This window comes from Octodon degus, unplaced genomic scaffold (genome assembly GCF_000260255.1).
Source record: "Octodon degus isolate 3935 unplaced genomic scaffold, OctDeg1.0 scaffold00457, whole genome shotgun sequence".
NCBI lineage: Eukaryota > Metazoa > Chordata > Mammalia > Rodentia > Octodontidae > Octodon > Octodon degus.
In genome coordinates, this window is record NW_004525033.1 from 134329 (window position 1) to 150483 (window position 16155).

General features: G+C 35.6%; 1 protein-coding gene across 1 annotated transcript in view; it reads left to right on the top strand.

The window, feature by feature from the left end:
* LOC101575834 (cytochrome P450 3A9-like) overlaps positions 1–16155 on the top strand; it is a 59283-nt gene that overhangs the window by 33618 nt on the left and 9510 nt on the right. Inside the window, exons 8-9 of the mRNA XM_023708681.1 lie at positions 7519–7679; positions 15572–15798. Of these exons, the coding sequence (XP_023564449.1) occupies positions 7519–7679; positions 15572–15798 (388 nt within the window). The remainder of the gene's footprint in view (positions 1–7518; positions 7680–15571; positions 15799–16155) is intronic.

A 16155-nucleotide genomic window follows, 5' to 3' on the forward strand; every position in this document is an offset into this window, starting at 1 on the left:
CTTTATCTTCTTTAGTTAGATGAATTCCGAGGTATTTCATTTTCCTCGGTGCTGTTGTAAAAGGTATTGTTTGTATAATTTCCCTCTTAGTGTGTTTGTTGTCTGTGTAGAGGAATGCTATTGACTTTTGGGTATTGATTTTATAACCTGCTATGCTACTGAATTTCTGTATTAATTCTAGTAGCTTCTTGGTGGAGTTTTTTGGGTCTTCCAAGTAAGGTATCATGTCATCTGTAAATAAAGATAATTTAATTTCTTTACCTATTCTTATTCCTTTTATTTCTTTATCTTATCTCATGGTTGTAGCTAATGATTCCAGAGCTATATTGAATAGGAGTGGTGATAGAGGACATCCTTGTCTTGTACCCGATCTAAGAGTAAAAGTTTTCAGTTATTCCCCATTTAGGATTATTTTAGCCATTGTGTTTTCATAAATGGCTTTTACCAGATTGAAGTAGAGGCCATCTATTCCAATTTTCTCTAGGACTTTGAACAATGAATGAGTGTTGGACTCTGTCAAAAGCCTTTTCTGCATCAATGGAGATGATCATGTGGCTTTCAGTTTTCGCTCTATTGATATAGTATATTACATTTATAGATTTTCCAATATTGAACCATCCTTGCATCTCTGGGATGAAGCCTACCTGGTCATGCTGTATGATCTTCTTGATGATTTGCTGTATTCTATTTGCTGGTATTTTATTGAGGATTTTAGCATCTATGTTCATGAAGGAGAATGGGCTGTAGGTCCCTTTCTTAGTTGCGACTTTCCCTGGTTTTGGTATCAGTATAATACTCACATCCAGGAATGATATTTGGTGCATTGCTTCCTTTTCAATTTCATGGAAATGTTTGAGGAGTTTAGGGACAACATCTTCTATAAATGCGTTGTAGAATTCAGCTGTGAATCCTTCTGGACCTGGACTTTTCTTTGTTCGTAGGTTTTTCATTACATCTCGTACTTCATTGGGTGTTATTGGGCTGCTGAGAGTGGTTATGTCTTGTCGATTCAGTTGTGGTAATTTGTACCTTTCTAGGAATCTGTCCATTTCTTCTCTGTATTCTATTCTGTGAGAGTAATTATTCTCAAAGCAGCTATTGATAATCTTCTAAATTTCCACAGGGTCTCTGGTAATTACACCCTTTTCATTCCTTATTGCTTGTATTTGAACTTTTTCTTTCCTCTTTTTGATGAGGTTAGCTTGGGGCTTATTGGTTTTATTTAATCTTTCAAAGAACCACAAATTGCTTTCTTAATTCTTTGAATAGTTTTCTTAATCTCAATTGAATTGATTTCTGCTCTAATCTTTATGATTTCTTCCTGTCTTTGGGCTCTTTCTTTGGTTTGCTCTTCCTTTCTAGTTGTTGAAGGTGCAGCATTAGGGCATTTATTTGTTCCCATTCTGTTTTCCTAATGTGTGAGTTCACAGCTATGAATTTCCCTCTGAGAACTTCTTTCATGAAATTCCACCAATTCCGAAAAGTTGTGCTTGAATTTTCATTGAATTGTAGATATTGTTGAATTTAAATTTATGCCTAAGATGTTTGATATTCAGACGGATAGTGAGGTTAAGAATAACAGCCTAGGTTGTATGATAAAAACCATAAGCTACTCTTCTTGAGGGTTAGCAAATTAAGCTTGCAGAACCAAAATTAGAGAAAAAAAGAAGGCTGCAAGGAAAGCCAACATTTTGGCCTTAGCCTTCCAAGGTCAAATAAGACTCAGGACATATGAGAACTTGTACTGTAACGTCATGTAACTCGGTAGTGTCCCAAATTTTCTGATCAAGGAGATTATGGGGCCAAAGAGGAAAGTGGTCAATGATGTAGAATGTGCCTAAGGTGAGTAACATGGAGAGAAAACATTTTCTCAGGCTTTCACAGAGAGCACATTGGCCAAACAATGTGCGTGACCCATCCCCATGGCTGAAACAGACAAAGGATCTACAATCTGAGCAACAGGATCTCAGGAGAAATCCTGAGGGGATTTCACTGACCTTATCAGATCAAAAGCTACAACTCTTGCTGCATAGGTTTTGCTTTATCATGGTCTTGACCATCCAGCAGAAAAGTATAAAAACAAAGTATAAGAAGTAAAGCCATGGTGTCAGGTTGAGCTGTAGGGGACGCACGTCAACAACTTCTGACATTGCCAGTCAAGTGGAAGACCCATTACTATTATGGACTACTGGACTCTTTTAGAATATTTTACTAAGTAACACACTTATAATATTCAAATGATGGAACTAAAAAAAAGGGGATACAGATGAATGCCCATTTTTATCTGTGTATTCAAAATGATTAGGATAGATATATAGTTACATTCTCTTAATGAATAGAGGGATTTGTCTAATAGTGTTTGCAAATAGGATATCATGTCTGCATCTTGTACAGCAAATAACAACTAGGAAGAGAGTATGCAATGTGTTGATTATTAATACTGTCCTACCAATTTGATTTGAAACTGTCTAATTGCTATTTGTTTCTCAATAAAATTATGGGAAAAAAGAAAATCTTCTGAAGATTCTCAGCATCATTGCCTCACCCATCTTGTATATATAACTGTATGACTTGCTTCTGTCATGTCTCCTAGCTCTTCTCCTTGCTCTCTCTTCATTGTCTAGTACTCAAGTTCTTGCTTTCCTTTTAATTATGTTATACCTTTCTATTTGTATTTCTTCTTTTGAGTTCTTATACTAGGGAGACTATATGATATTTACATATGTGGGTCTGGTTTATTTCACATATGAGTATATCTTTAAGTGACAACAACTTTCATAGGAAGGCTTCGAGTTTACATTCTTCTTAGCTGAGTAATAGACCATTGCATAAAAGTACCACATCTTTTTCATCCATTCCTCAGGTGACGGGCATCTTGGTTGTTTCCAAGATTTGGCTATCACAAATTGTGCTGCTATAAACATAGGCATACATATATAACTATGATATGATGTTTTCAGATCGTCCTGGAAAATTCCCAGTTGGGGAATAGCTGGTTTGAATGGGATTTCCATTCCTAGTTTTTCAAGGAGTCTCCACACTGGTTTCCATAATTGTTGCACCAGTCGACATTCTCACCAGCAGTGGAGAAGTGTTCCTTTTTCCCCAGCACCTCTCCAACATTTGTTGGTTTTTTATTTCTTCATGATAGCCATTCTTTCTGGCCTGAGACTATATCTCAATGTTGTTTTAATTTGCATTTCACGAATGGCTAGTGATGTGGAGCATTTTTTCATATATTTATTCACTTCTTTAATTTCATCCTCTGAGAAGCATATGTTCATCTCAGATGTCCATTTCAGGACTGGGTCTTTAAATTTTTTTTCAGTTATTTACAAATGATTTACTGAAAAGCAGAAAAAAATATATTAGAGGATATCTCCATTTGGGACTGTATTTTTAAAAAGTATATGAACAAGTATTGACATCAAATTTTTCATATATTCCTACAGGTGATTAAACATGATTAATTTTCACAGGTTTTTCCAAATACGCTTACATCTACAGGGTTATTTTCCAGTGAATCTTTTCTCGTGGTTGATGAAAAAAAGTCCATTGAATGCTTTCTTCATTGTTTATCTACACAGGGATCTTCCCCAATGTGCAATCTACGTATATAAACTGAGGACTTACTGCCAAATCTTTTCCCACATAGCCCACTTAAGTTTGTCTAAGTTTAATTTCACATGCATGACAAGACTGGTATGTAGTAAATGCCCTCTCACATTGACAGCACATTTAATGATTCTCCCCAGTGTAACTGCTTTCCTAACATATATATCTTGAATTTACAGTGAATTCTTTTCCATACTGCTTGCTTCCATATGGTTTCTACGTAGTATGTACTTTTGCATGTTCTTGACAGCATCTTTTCGTAGTAAATGTCCTCCCACATTGCTTATACACATAAGGTTTCTCCAGAGTGTGAGTTTTTTTCATGTATTTGACAAGATCTGTGTCTAGTGAATGCCTTGCCACAGTGCTTGCACACATAAGGTTTCTCACCAGTGTGTGTTCTTTCATGAATCTGACAAGACTGTTGTGTAGTGAATGACTTCCCACATTGTTTGCACATAGAAAGTCTCTCCCGTGTATGAGTTCTTTCATGTTTATTATAGGAATTCTTTGTAGTGAATGCTTTTCCACATTGCTTGCACACATAAGGTTTCTCACCAGTGTGACTGCTTTCATGTATTTGACAAGATGGATGTGTAGTAAATGCTTTCCCACAGTGCTTACACACATACGGTTTCTCCCCTGTATGTGTTCTTTCATGTACTTGACAAGATCTGTGTGTAGTGAAAGCCTTCCCACAGTGCTTGCACACAAAAGGTTTTTCCCCAGTGTGAGTTCTTTCATGAGTTTTACAATTAGTATTTATACTGAATGCCTTTCCACATTGCTTGAACACATAAGGTTTCTCCCCAGTGTGAGTTCTTTCATGTATTTGACAAAACTGGTATGTAGTAAATGCCTTGCCACACTGCTTGTACATATAAGGTTTCTCTCCAGTGTGAGTTCTTTCATGTATTTGACAAGATTCAAGCCTGGTGAATGCCTTCCCACAGGGCTTGCACACATAAGGTTTGTCCTCATTATGAGTTCTTTCATGTCTTTTACAATTACTTCTCAGTGTGAATGCTTTTCCACACTTTACATACATAAGGTTTCTCCCCTTTGTGAGTACCTTCATGTCTTTTAAAATTACCCCATATAGTGAATGCTTTTCCACACTGCTTGCACACATAAGGTTTCTCCCCAGTGTGAATTCTTTCATGAATTTGACAAGATTTATGGGTAGTGAATTCCTTCCCACAGTGCTTGCACACATGAAGTTTCTCTCCTGCATGAAAGTTTTCATGTAGCTTGTAATAATGCTTCATAGTGAATGCTTTTCCACAATGCTTACACACATAAGGCTTCTCCCCAGAGTGAGTTCTTTCCTGTATTTGACAAGACTGTTGCACAGTGAATGCCCTCCCACAGTGCTTGCACACATAAGGTTTCTCCAGAGTGTGATTTCTTTCATGTATTTTACAGTAACTGCATCTGGTGAAAGCTTTCCCACACTGTTTACATCCATGAGCTTTCTTCCCTTTGTGAGTATTTTCATGACTTTGACATTGAGTGTTTCTCCTGAATGCTTTTCCACATTGTTTACATACATAAAGTTTTTCCTCGATGGGTATCATTTCCTGAATTTTACTAGTTTCAGTGTTTCCGTATTGCTTACGGGTCTTTAAATTTTGGGGCCCTAGTGTTTTTTAGTTCTTTATAAATTCTAGATAGCAAAAATTTGTCTGAGTAATTATTTATCAAGATTTTTTCCAAATTTGTTTGCTGTCTTTTCACTTTTTTGGAAATTTCTTTTGAAATGAAAAAACTTTTCAATAACAGGAGGTCCCAGTTGTTAATTCTTTCAAGTATTACCCGTGTGATTTGATTTTTGTCCTTAAACTCTTTGCCTACCCCTATGTCTTCAAGAGTTCCTCCTACTTTCCATTCCAGGAGACTTAGTGTTTCTGTTTTAATATTTAGTCAATTTTGACTTTAACTTAGTGCATGATGATAGACCTGTGTCAAGTTTTAATTTCTGCATATAGAGGCCCAGTTTTTCCAGCACCATTTGTTAAAGAGGTTATCCTTCTTCCAGTGAGTATGTTTGGTCCCTTTGTCAAACATAAGGTAGCTGAGTCTGTTCAGAGAAGTTTCAGCATCTTCCAATCTATTCCATTGATCCTCAGGTTTATTTCGTTGCTAGCACCATGCTGATTTGTTGCAATAGCCTTGTAGTATAATTTCAAGTCAGGAATTGTAATGCTCCCTGCCTTCTCTGTGTTGGCCAGGAGTGCTTTGCTATTCTAGGTCTTTCCTGGTTCCAAATAAATTTTATGAATGATTTTTCTAGGTCTGTGAGGTATGTTGGTGGTAGTTTCATTCGGATTGCATTAAATTGTCTGTCTGTCTTTCTGCATTAAATTGTCTATATATCTTTCTCTGTATGTGTGTGTTTATCTTTGTCTCAGTGTATGTTTCCCTTTCTGTTTATCTCTCTGTCTCTGTCTCTCTTTTCCCTTTTTTATCAAAACTATTGCTGAAGGAAGTATTCTTGTTATATTATTCAAAATTGTTGCTGGATAACTCTAATTTTGACCTTTATTGGTGACAATGATGTAGTGAATTCTAATATATTATTTTAATGTATTTCTATTTGAATTTAATTAGCCACATCATTGCATACAACCACAGTGTGCAGTAGTGCACAAAATTTTGACTATACAATCCATTTTCAATTCAGTAATGCAGGTTTGTTCTACCTAGGAGGACATATTAGATATCTTGCTTTATCCTACCATCGCAGCAGAGTAGGCATCAAAGCAGAAAGCATAACTGGGTAAACCTTTCAAAGATGTATTTTATATTTTATATTTTTTTAATTGTAAAAACTATGAAAGGGGTGACAACATATTTCTTGCATGTTTCCAGGTGCAGAAATGGACAAAAAAATTGAACAAATAGACTGTTACAAGATGGTTGTGACCTATATCATGATAAAATCAAAAGGGAGGCCATAGTGTTACCACAAACCTGTTGGATGAAATTAAATTAGAGAGCCAGTGATTGTACTTCAAATAAATTCTGCTGACCCATTGGTTGATATTTTTATACAGGTCCTGCCAAATCATGTACTATTTCAATTTTATTCATTAGAATAAGGCAAATCTTCCTGAACTATGCAAAAATCCAACATTAAGGCTGTTGTCTGTGGCACTCCATTGTCCCATGTCTCATCAAGTTGTAGCACAAAACGACACATTTTTAAAAGGTGCACAATTTATTTTGTTAGTTCTAGGATGAAATTTTAGCTTCCACATTTCTAATTAACTCCCAGGTAAATTCTGGCCCATAGAGTACACATGCTGCAAGAGTTTCTTTGTAGCCTACTATGGTATAACAAAAATATCCCATGCATGATTGAGATCTTTTACTTTTACATAGAGTGAAGCTTTTATGACAAGCTCCCTTGAAAATTTCCCACCCATATTTTGCTAAGAATTTTAACGTTTTTCTAGAGGAAATATCTCATATTTTATTTGAAGTTACATTATGATTTTCCAGGGTATATAGCATCACTGCATGTGTTAGATGAAAATATCATGTCTTGAAATTACCTAGCTGGGTATTTAAACTGATGGTATAATGGAGAGCAGAGGACCAAGAGTAGAGTTAACCATGCCAGGGAGATAGCTCAGTAGAATAGGCACTTGCTTGGCAATCACAAGGGCCTTAGTTCAATCCCCAGGTCCACAAAAAAAAAGTAGAGTTAACCTTGTACAGGGAGATTAAATTTATTTTTCTTTTTCTGGTTTATAATAAGACACACATCAGAGTAAGGTCCACTTCTGTGTGACTCAAATTTGCTTTCCCAAGTTCCTCCATAGCATTATGGCAGCTCCATATTGATCTCTCCTCATGTAAACTAGGAAGATCTAACCAAAATCTTTTGTCTCTTTTCAGCTCTATCTGATATAGAGATTACAGCTCAATCAATTATGTTTCTTTTTGCTGGTTATGAGACGACTAGCAGTACTCTATCCTTCATTATGTATGAATTGGCCACTCACCCTGACATCCAGAAGAAACTGCAACAGGAGATTGATGCAGCTTTGCCCCATAAGGTGAGTAGCTGTTAATGTGAGAGGCAGGGAAAGCATGAAACCTAAACCAGAAACATTTTGGAAGAAATTTTCCAATAGAATGTGAGCATTGATTTGTTTTAGCAGCACAATTTATGATAAATTTAAAGAGACAAACAAATGGACAAATATAGGAGATGCATTTTATTCATTGAAATGTAAGTTATCATAAACCAGTGCTCCTGCTTCTGTATACATTTCCTACAACAATACTAATCTCAAGTAAGTACAGTAAAATACTGACATGTGAGAATAATTATTTGTAGAATTATGCATGGCATCCAATAAACTTGAAAATAAAAGTGAATTTTCCCACAAGAAATAATGAAACTCACATTATTTTTTTAATTTATTCAGAAAGAAATAGCAATAAGACATTTTCAAAACATGTTAGCAGGACAGTTACAGTAATTAATACATTTTATATTGTCTTTGTAGTAGCTATTCAGAAGAAAAAAGACAGATGTGATATCTTGGCTAAACACTTTTACTACAAATCTTTCTTCTCATTATTCTTTCTACAACTCACATATATTTATTTTTCTGAAGTTTTTAATTCTGTAAATTTATTTTATTTATGTTTTAAAGTAATTTTGAGAAACGAATAGCAATGAGACAGTTTCAAAACTGATTAGTAGGACAGTTTCAATAACTGATAAATTGCTTATTATTTCATAATTTTATTGATAAACAAATAGCAATGAGACACTTTCAAATCAAACTGGTAGGACAGTTTCAATAAGTAACACATTGCATACATTCTTCCTAGTGATCAATTGCTGTACAAGATGTGGACATGATATTCTATTTACAAACACCATTAGAACAAATCACTCTATTCATTAAGAGAATATAACTATATATCTATCCTAAGCACTTTGAATACACAGATACAAAATGAACATACATCTGTATACCCTTTATTTGTTAAGTTCCATTATTTGAGTATTATAAGTGTGTAAATTCAGCAAAATATTCTAAAAGAGTCCAGTAGCCCATAATAGTATTGGGTCTTCCGCTTCACTGGCAATGTCAGAGATTGTTGACCTGAGTCCCATACAGATCAGCATAACAGCATGGCTTTACTTCTTATATTTCATTTTTATACTTTTCTGCTGGATGGTTAAGACCAAGGTAAAGCAGGACCTATGCAACAAGAGTTGTAGCTTTTGGGTCTGATAAGGTTAGTGAAATTCCCTCAGGATTTATCCTGAGATCCTGTACCTCAGACTGTAGAACCTTTGACAGTGTCAGCCATGTGAATGAGTCACGGCCATTTCTTGGGCAATGTGCTCTCTGTGAAAGTCTGAGAGAATGTTGTCTCTCCATGTGACTTTCCTTAGGCACATTCTACATCATTGATCACTTTCCTCTTTGGCCCCATAATCTCCTTCATCAGAAAATTTGGGGCACTGCCAAGTTACCTGCCATTACAGTACAATTACTCATATGCCCTGAGACTTAAAAGACCTCGGAGGGCAAGGGCCACACTGTTGGCTTTCCTTGCAGCCCTCCTTTTTCTCTAATTTTGGTCTGCAAACATGGGTTGTTAACCATCCAGAAGACAAGCATATTGTTATTACCATACAACTTAGGCTGTTAATCTTCACCGCACTATCTGTCTGCATATGAAACATCTTAGGCATAATATGGAACAGGAATTTTTCTTCCAGTATTGATATGGTGAACTTTAAGTCCCTACAGAATATGATAAAAGACATTTAAAAATAAGAATATATTTTTAAAATAGTCATAAAGAATTATAGACTTCTCATGTTTGCACATAAGTCCAAAAATCTCACCATATACAACCTTGAAGCAGGACAGTCCCACAATATTCCTTTTCCTGTCTCTTGCTTTCATTCACCACACCCGTCTTTTTGAGCAACCATCTACCCAAGAGACATTATACCAGCAACTGGCATGTCATGACAAGCAGCCTATATTCTGAAGACCGGAATGACAGGCACTCCACGCATGAAACTACTATTACAAATTACCATTTGCAGTGTAGTAGCTTAGTTCACAGGAATCAGTATATATAGTTAGTCAGGGTGAGAATCTTTCCAATTAACTGCTACATTAAAAAATCTTCTGAAGATTCTCAGGCTCATTGCCTTGCCCATCTGCTACACATAACTGTATGGCTTGACTTATTCATATTTGCTAGCTCTTCTCCTTTCCCTGTCTTGATTAGTTAGTCCTTGAGATCCTGCTTTCCTTTTACTTGTATTATAATTTTCTATTTGAAATACTTCTTTTGAGCTATTAAACCAGGGAAACTATATGAAATTCAAATATGTGTGTCTGGTTTATTTCACTTATGAGTATATGTTCAAGTGGCATCCATTTCAATATAAAGGCTTCGAGTTTATCATTCTTAATAGATGAATAATACTCCATTGTATAAAAATACCACACCTTTTATAACCATTTCTCAGGTGATACGCATCTTGGTTGTTTCCAAGATATGGCTATCACAAATTGTGCTGCTATAAACATAGGCACACATATATCACTATGGTATGATGTTTTCAGATCCTCTGGGAAAGTTCCCAGGAGAGGAATAGCTGGTTGAAATGGGATTTCAAGTCCAATTATTCTAAGGAGTCTCCATACTGAATTCCTTAATGGTTGCACCAGTCTACATTCCCAATAGCAGTGGAGAAGGGTTCTTTTTTACACACAACTCTCCAACATTTGTGGCTGGGTGATTTCATTATGATAGACATTCTTTCTGGGGTGAGATGGTATCTCAGTGTTGTTTTAATTTGCATTTCGCAGATGGCTAGTGATGTGGAGCATTTTTTCATATATTTATTCACTTCTTTAATTTCTGCCTCTAAGAAGTGTGTGTTCATCTCAGATGCCCATTTCTGGATTGGGTCTTTAAATTATGGGGTCCTAGTCTTTTTAGTTCTTTAGGAAAGAGAACTACAGGCCCATCTCCCTCATGAACCTAGATGCCAAAATCCTCAATAAAATCCTAACAAATAGAATACAGCAAGTCATCAATTAGATCATACACCATGTCTATGTATGATTCATCCCAGTAAGGCAAGGATGATTCAATATTCGAAAATCTATAAATATAATACACCATATCAATAGAGTCATAAAAAAACCTAAAGAGCATTTCCATTGATGCAGAAAAGGCGTTTGAGAAAATCGAACATTGATTCATGCTCAAAGTCCTACAGAAAATTGGAATGGATGGATTATACTTCACTGTGGTAAAACCCATTTATGAAAACCAAATGGCTAACATAATCCTAAATGGGGAAATACTGAATAAGGAATTAGAATAAGGATAAGAATAGGTAAAGAAGTTAAATTATCTTTATTTGCAGATGACATGATACTTTACTGAGAAAACCCAAAATACTCCACCAAGAAGCTACTGGAATTAATACAGAAATTCAATAGTATAGCAGGTTGTAAAGTCAATACTCAAAAGTCAATAGCATACCTCTACACAGACAACAAAGCCACTGAGATGGAAATTATAGAAACAATACCTTTTAAAATAGCACCGAGGAAAATGTGATACCTTGGAATTCATCTAACTAAAGAAGCCAAAGATCTTTTCACAGAAAATTACAGTACTCTAAAAAAAAAAAAGGGATCGTAGAGGATTTCAGAACATGGGAAGATATTCCGTGCTCTTGGATAAAAAGAACCAACATTGTGGAGATGGCCATACTCCCAAAATTGCTGTACAGGGTTAATGCAATCCCTATCAGACTACCACCAACATACCACCCAGACTTAGAGAAATCATTCCTAAAATTCATTTGGAAATAGAAAGACCTAGAATAGCAAAGGCAATCCTGTGCAATAAAGACAAGGCAGGAGGCTTTACATTTCCTGACTTGAAGTTATACTACAAGGCTACTGTGATAAAATCAGCATCATACTGCCATCAAAATAGACCTGAGGATCAATGGAATAGATTAGAAGACACTGAAACTTCTAGGAACACACGCAGTCACCTTATCTTTGACAAAGAGTCCAAACTTACTCACTGGAAGATAGATAGCCTCTTTAACAAATGGTGTTGGAAAAACTGGCTCTCTACACTCCGAAACTAAAACTTGACTCAGGTCTATCACCATCCACTAAGCTAAAGTCAAAATGGATTAAATATATAAACATTAAAGCAGAGACACTAAATCTCATGGAAGAGAAAGTAGGAGGGACTCTTGAAGACATAATTGTAGGCAAAGAATTCATGAACAAAATAAAATCACACAAGATGCAGTTGAAATATTTAGGAACTGGGACCTGCTCTTACTGAGAAGTTTTTGCACATCAAAAGAAATTACCAACAAAGTGAAAAGGCAGCCCACAAATTTGGAAAAAAAACATGAGAAATAATTACTCAGAAAAAGTCTGCTCTCTAGAATTTATAAAGAACTAAAAAACACTAGGGCCACAAATTTTAGGACGCAGTCCAGAAATGGGCATCAGAGATGAACGCACACTTCTCAAAGGATGAAATTAAAGAAACAAGTAAATATATGAAAAAATGCTCCACATCACTAGCCATCCATGAAATGCAAATTCAAACAACTTTGAGATATCATCTCACCCCAGAAAGAATGGCTATCATAAAGAAATCAACCAACAACTAATTTTTGAGAGTCTGTGGATAAAAAGGAACCCTTCTCCACTGCTGGTGGGAATGTAGACTGGTGCAACCATTATGGAAATTAGTGTGGAGACTCCTTAGGAAATTTGGACTTGAAGTCTCATTTAAACCAGGTATTCTTCTACTGGGAATTTTCACGAACGAACTGAATACATCATATCATAGTGATATATGTGTGCCTATGTTTATAGCAGCACAATTTGTGATAGCCAAATCTTGGAAACCACCAAGATGCCCATCACGTGAGGAATGGTTGAAAACGATGTGGAATTTTTACACAATGGAGTATCATTCAGCTTTAAAGTGTGATGAACTCGAAGCCTTTATATTGAAGTGGATGCTACTTGAAGATATACTCATAAGTGAAATGAACAAAACACATGTGTAAATATCATATAGTTTCCCTAGTATAAGAAATCAAAAGAATAAATACAAATGGAAATGTATAATACAAGTAAATGAAAGCAGGATCTCGAGGACTAACTAATCAAGAGAGATATAGGATAAGAGCTAGAAAACATGACAATGTCAAACCATACAGTTATATGTCGAAGATGGACAAGGCAATGATCCTGAGAATCTCCAGAAGATTTTTGAATCTAGCAGTTAATTTTAAAGATTCTCACCCTGACTAACTATATATACTGATATCTGTCAACTAAGCAACTGCACTGAAGGTGGTAATTTGTAATAGTAGTTTCATGCTTGGAGTGCCTGTCATTCTGATCTTCTGAATACGGGCTTCTTCTCATGACATGCCTGATGTTGCTGTGCTATCTCTCGGGTAGATGATTGTTCAAAAAAAAGTGGGTGGTTAATGAAGGTGAGAGACAGGAAAAGGAATGTTGTGGGACAGTCCTGCTTCAAGATTTATATGGTTAGATTTTTGGACTTATGTGTAAACATAAGAATCATGTAATTCTTTATTCCTATTTTCTAAAATATGTTCTAATTTTCAAGTGTTTTTTGTCATATTCTGTAGGGACTTAAAGTTCAACATTTCAACACTTGATGAAAAATACCTGTTCCATGTTGTGCCTAAGATGTTTGATATTCAGACAGACAATGAGTTTAAGCTTAACAGTCTAGGTTGTATGGTAGTAATAAATAGCTTTTCTTCGGAGGGTTAACACCATAAGTTTGCAGACTGAAAACTTATTTGCAGAGAAAAAGGAGGACCGCAATGAAAGCCAACATTTTGGCTCTAGCTTTCCAAGGTCAATTAAGACAAAGGACATATGAGAACTTGTAGTGTAACATCATGTAACTTGGTAGTGTTCCAAATTTTCTGATCAAGGAGATTATGGGGCCGAAGAGGGAAGTGATCAATGATATGGAGTGTGCCTAAGGAGAGTCACGTGGAGAGAAAACATTCTCTCAGGCTTTCACAGAGAGCACATTGGCCAAGCAATGGCTGTGACTCATCCACATGGCTGACACTGGCAAAGGTTCAACAATCTGAGGTACAGAATCTCAGGATAAATCCTGAGGGGATTTCACTGACCTTATCAGGCCCCAATCCTACAATTCTTGTTGCATAAGTCCTGCTCTACCTTGGTCTTTACCATCCAGCATAAATGTATATAAACGAAGTATAAGTAAAGGCATGCTGTTATACTGAGCTGTAGGGGACTCAGGTGAACAATTTCTGACATTCCCAGTGAAGTAGAAGACCCAATACTATTTTGGACTACTGGACTCTTTTAGAATATTTTGCTGAGTTAACACACCTATAATATTCATACAACAGAACTTAACAAAAATAGAGGATACGGATGAATGTCCATTTTGTATCTTTGTATTCAAAATAGTTAGAATAGATATATAGTTATATTCTCTTAATGAATAGAGAGATTTGTTCTAATGGTAAATAGGATATCATATCTTCTTCTTGTGCAACAATGAACCACTAGGAAGAATGTATGCAATGTGTTAATTATTGAAACTGTCCTACCAATTTGAAACTTTCTCATTGGTATTTGTTTCTCAATAAATTTATGTAAAAAATAAAATAAAAAGAACAGGTATGGAAGTCCAGACACCAGGAGGATCAGGTCTTCGACACCAAGAAAGACACCAGATTTCAGAGCAGTGCAAGGTGGATCAGAAAATGGTGGACTCACAGATTTTATCAAAAATCAAAGCGTTCCTCAGGTCCAGGGCTATCTGTGATCCATTTTTGTTCTTGCAAATGAATTTAGTTTCATAAATTAGTGTTCTAAATTTCTTACTAAGAACCTAATTAAATAACTGATACTTTTTTTAAATGTAGGAAAATAACTTGACTTTTAAATGATTCCTTTATTGCTTTTTAATTCCCTGAAAGATGCACTTTTGCTTTGATGTCTATAAGAAGGAATTAATTTCCCTGACAAGGTTTTTATATGCAAATAAAGTAATGAATGTAAAATTAGAAAAAATGTTTAAAAATAAAATAAAATTTATTTATTTATTTATTTATTTATTTGTCTATTATATATTTGGTACATCCTCTCAATGCAGAGCTCTAATTTGTTGTGATCTTCTTGTATTCAGACTCCCCAGAGCTGGTAATATAGGCATGAGCCACCATGACTGGTCTCCTTCGCTGACTCAGTGTGCCTCTCTGGGTGGGGCTGGTGCAGCATGTGGTTAACATTATGACATTTATATGTATTAATCTGCCATGAAAAGTATGACCTTGAGATATTTAGAGGAAAATAGATTGTCCATGAGAATATAATGCTAAATTAAATAAGACACACAAGCTTAGATATCACATTTGTACATGAAGCCCAAAATATGACTAAAGAGCAAATTAAAAGACAAACTATAGGAAGTGTGAAAAGAAATCTGGCTCAAATGTGAAGGGGATCCAGAGAGATGGACAAGAGATGGTGAGGCCAAGATCAGAAAGCATTAAGATGTGTTATAAATGTGTACCAAATTTCCACAGTGAAAGTAATCATTAGGGCCTGCAATGAAGTCAGATAAGAAGGAGGAGGAAGAAAATGAGAAGGAAGAAGAGTAGGAGCAGGGAATGATGAAAGGGAGGAATAAAAGAAGAAAGAAGAAAAATCTAGACGAGGGAGAATCAGAAGAGGGAAGAAACGGAAACAAGAAGAAAGATAAGGATAAATAGCAAAAGGAGAAGAAAGAGGGAAGAGGAGAAAGAAAAGGAGGTGAATGGTGGAAGGTAAATTTTAAAAATCTGAATTTCTCAAATGTATTTTTTTATTCTTAGGCATTACCTACCTATAATATTCTGGCAGAGATGGACTACCTGGACATGGTGGTGAATGAGACTCTCAGGTTACGTCCAATTGCTAGCAGATTCTCAAGGGTCTGTAAAAAAGATATTGAAATTAAAGGATTGTTCATCCCCAAAGGGACAATTGTCTTGATACCAACATTTGTACTTCACCATGACCCAGGATACTGGGAAAACCATGAGGATTTCTGCCCTGAAAGGTACAAGATTCCTAGAAAGGAAACCTACTTTTACCAAGATAGTCAGAATAGGCTATGATACCTCTTCCTGGAAAAGGCATATTATCTTTTTGCAATGATTTTCTTTTTTTTCTTATTTTTTTTTATTTTTTTAATAGTACCTGGCCTTTAAATGATTTTTGTTGAAATCTGAAAATTTAAGAGATTTGAAAATCAACATCAAATTCGTCTGTTCAATTTGTAGAAAATTCAATACTGAATTTATAACAGAAACAATAATTTGAGCTTTTATTTTCTGTTTTGTATTTTAGGACAAGGTGCACACAGTATACAAGGTTTCACCGTGTAGATTGGCCTCGTTGTAATCCTCCTGTTTAC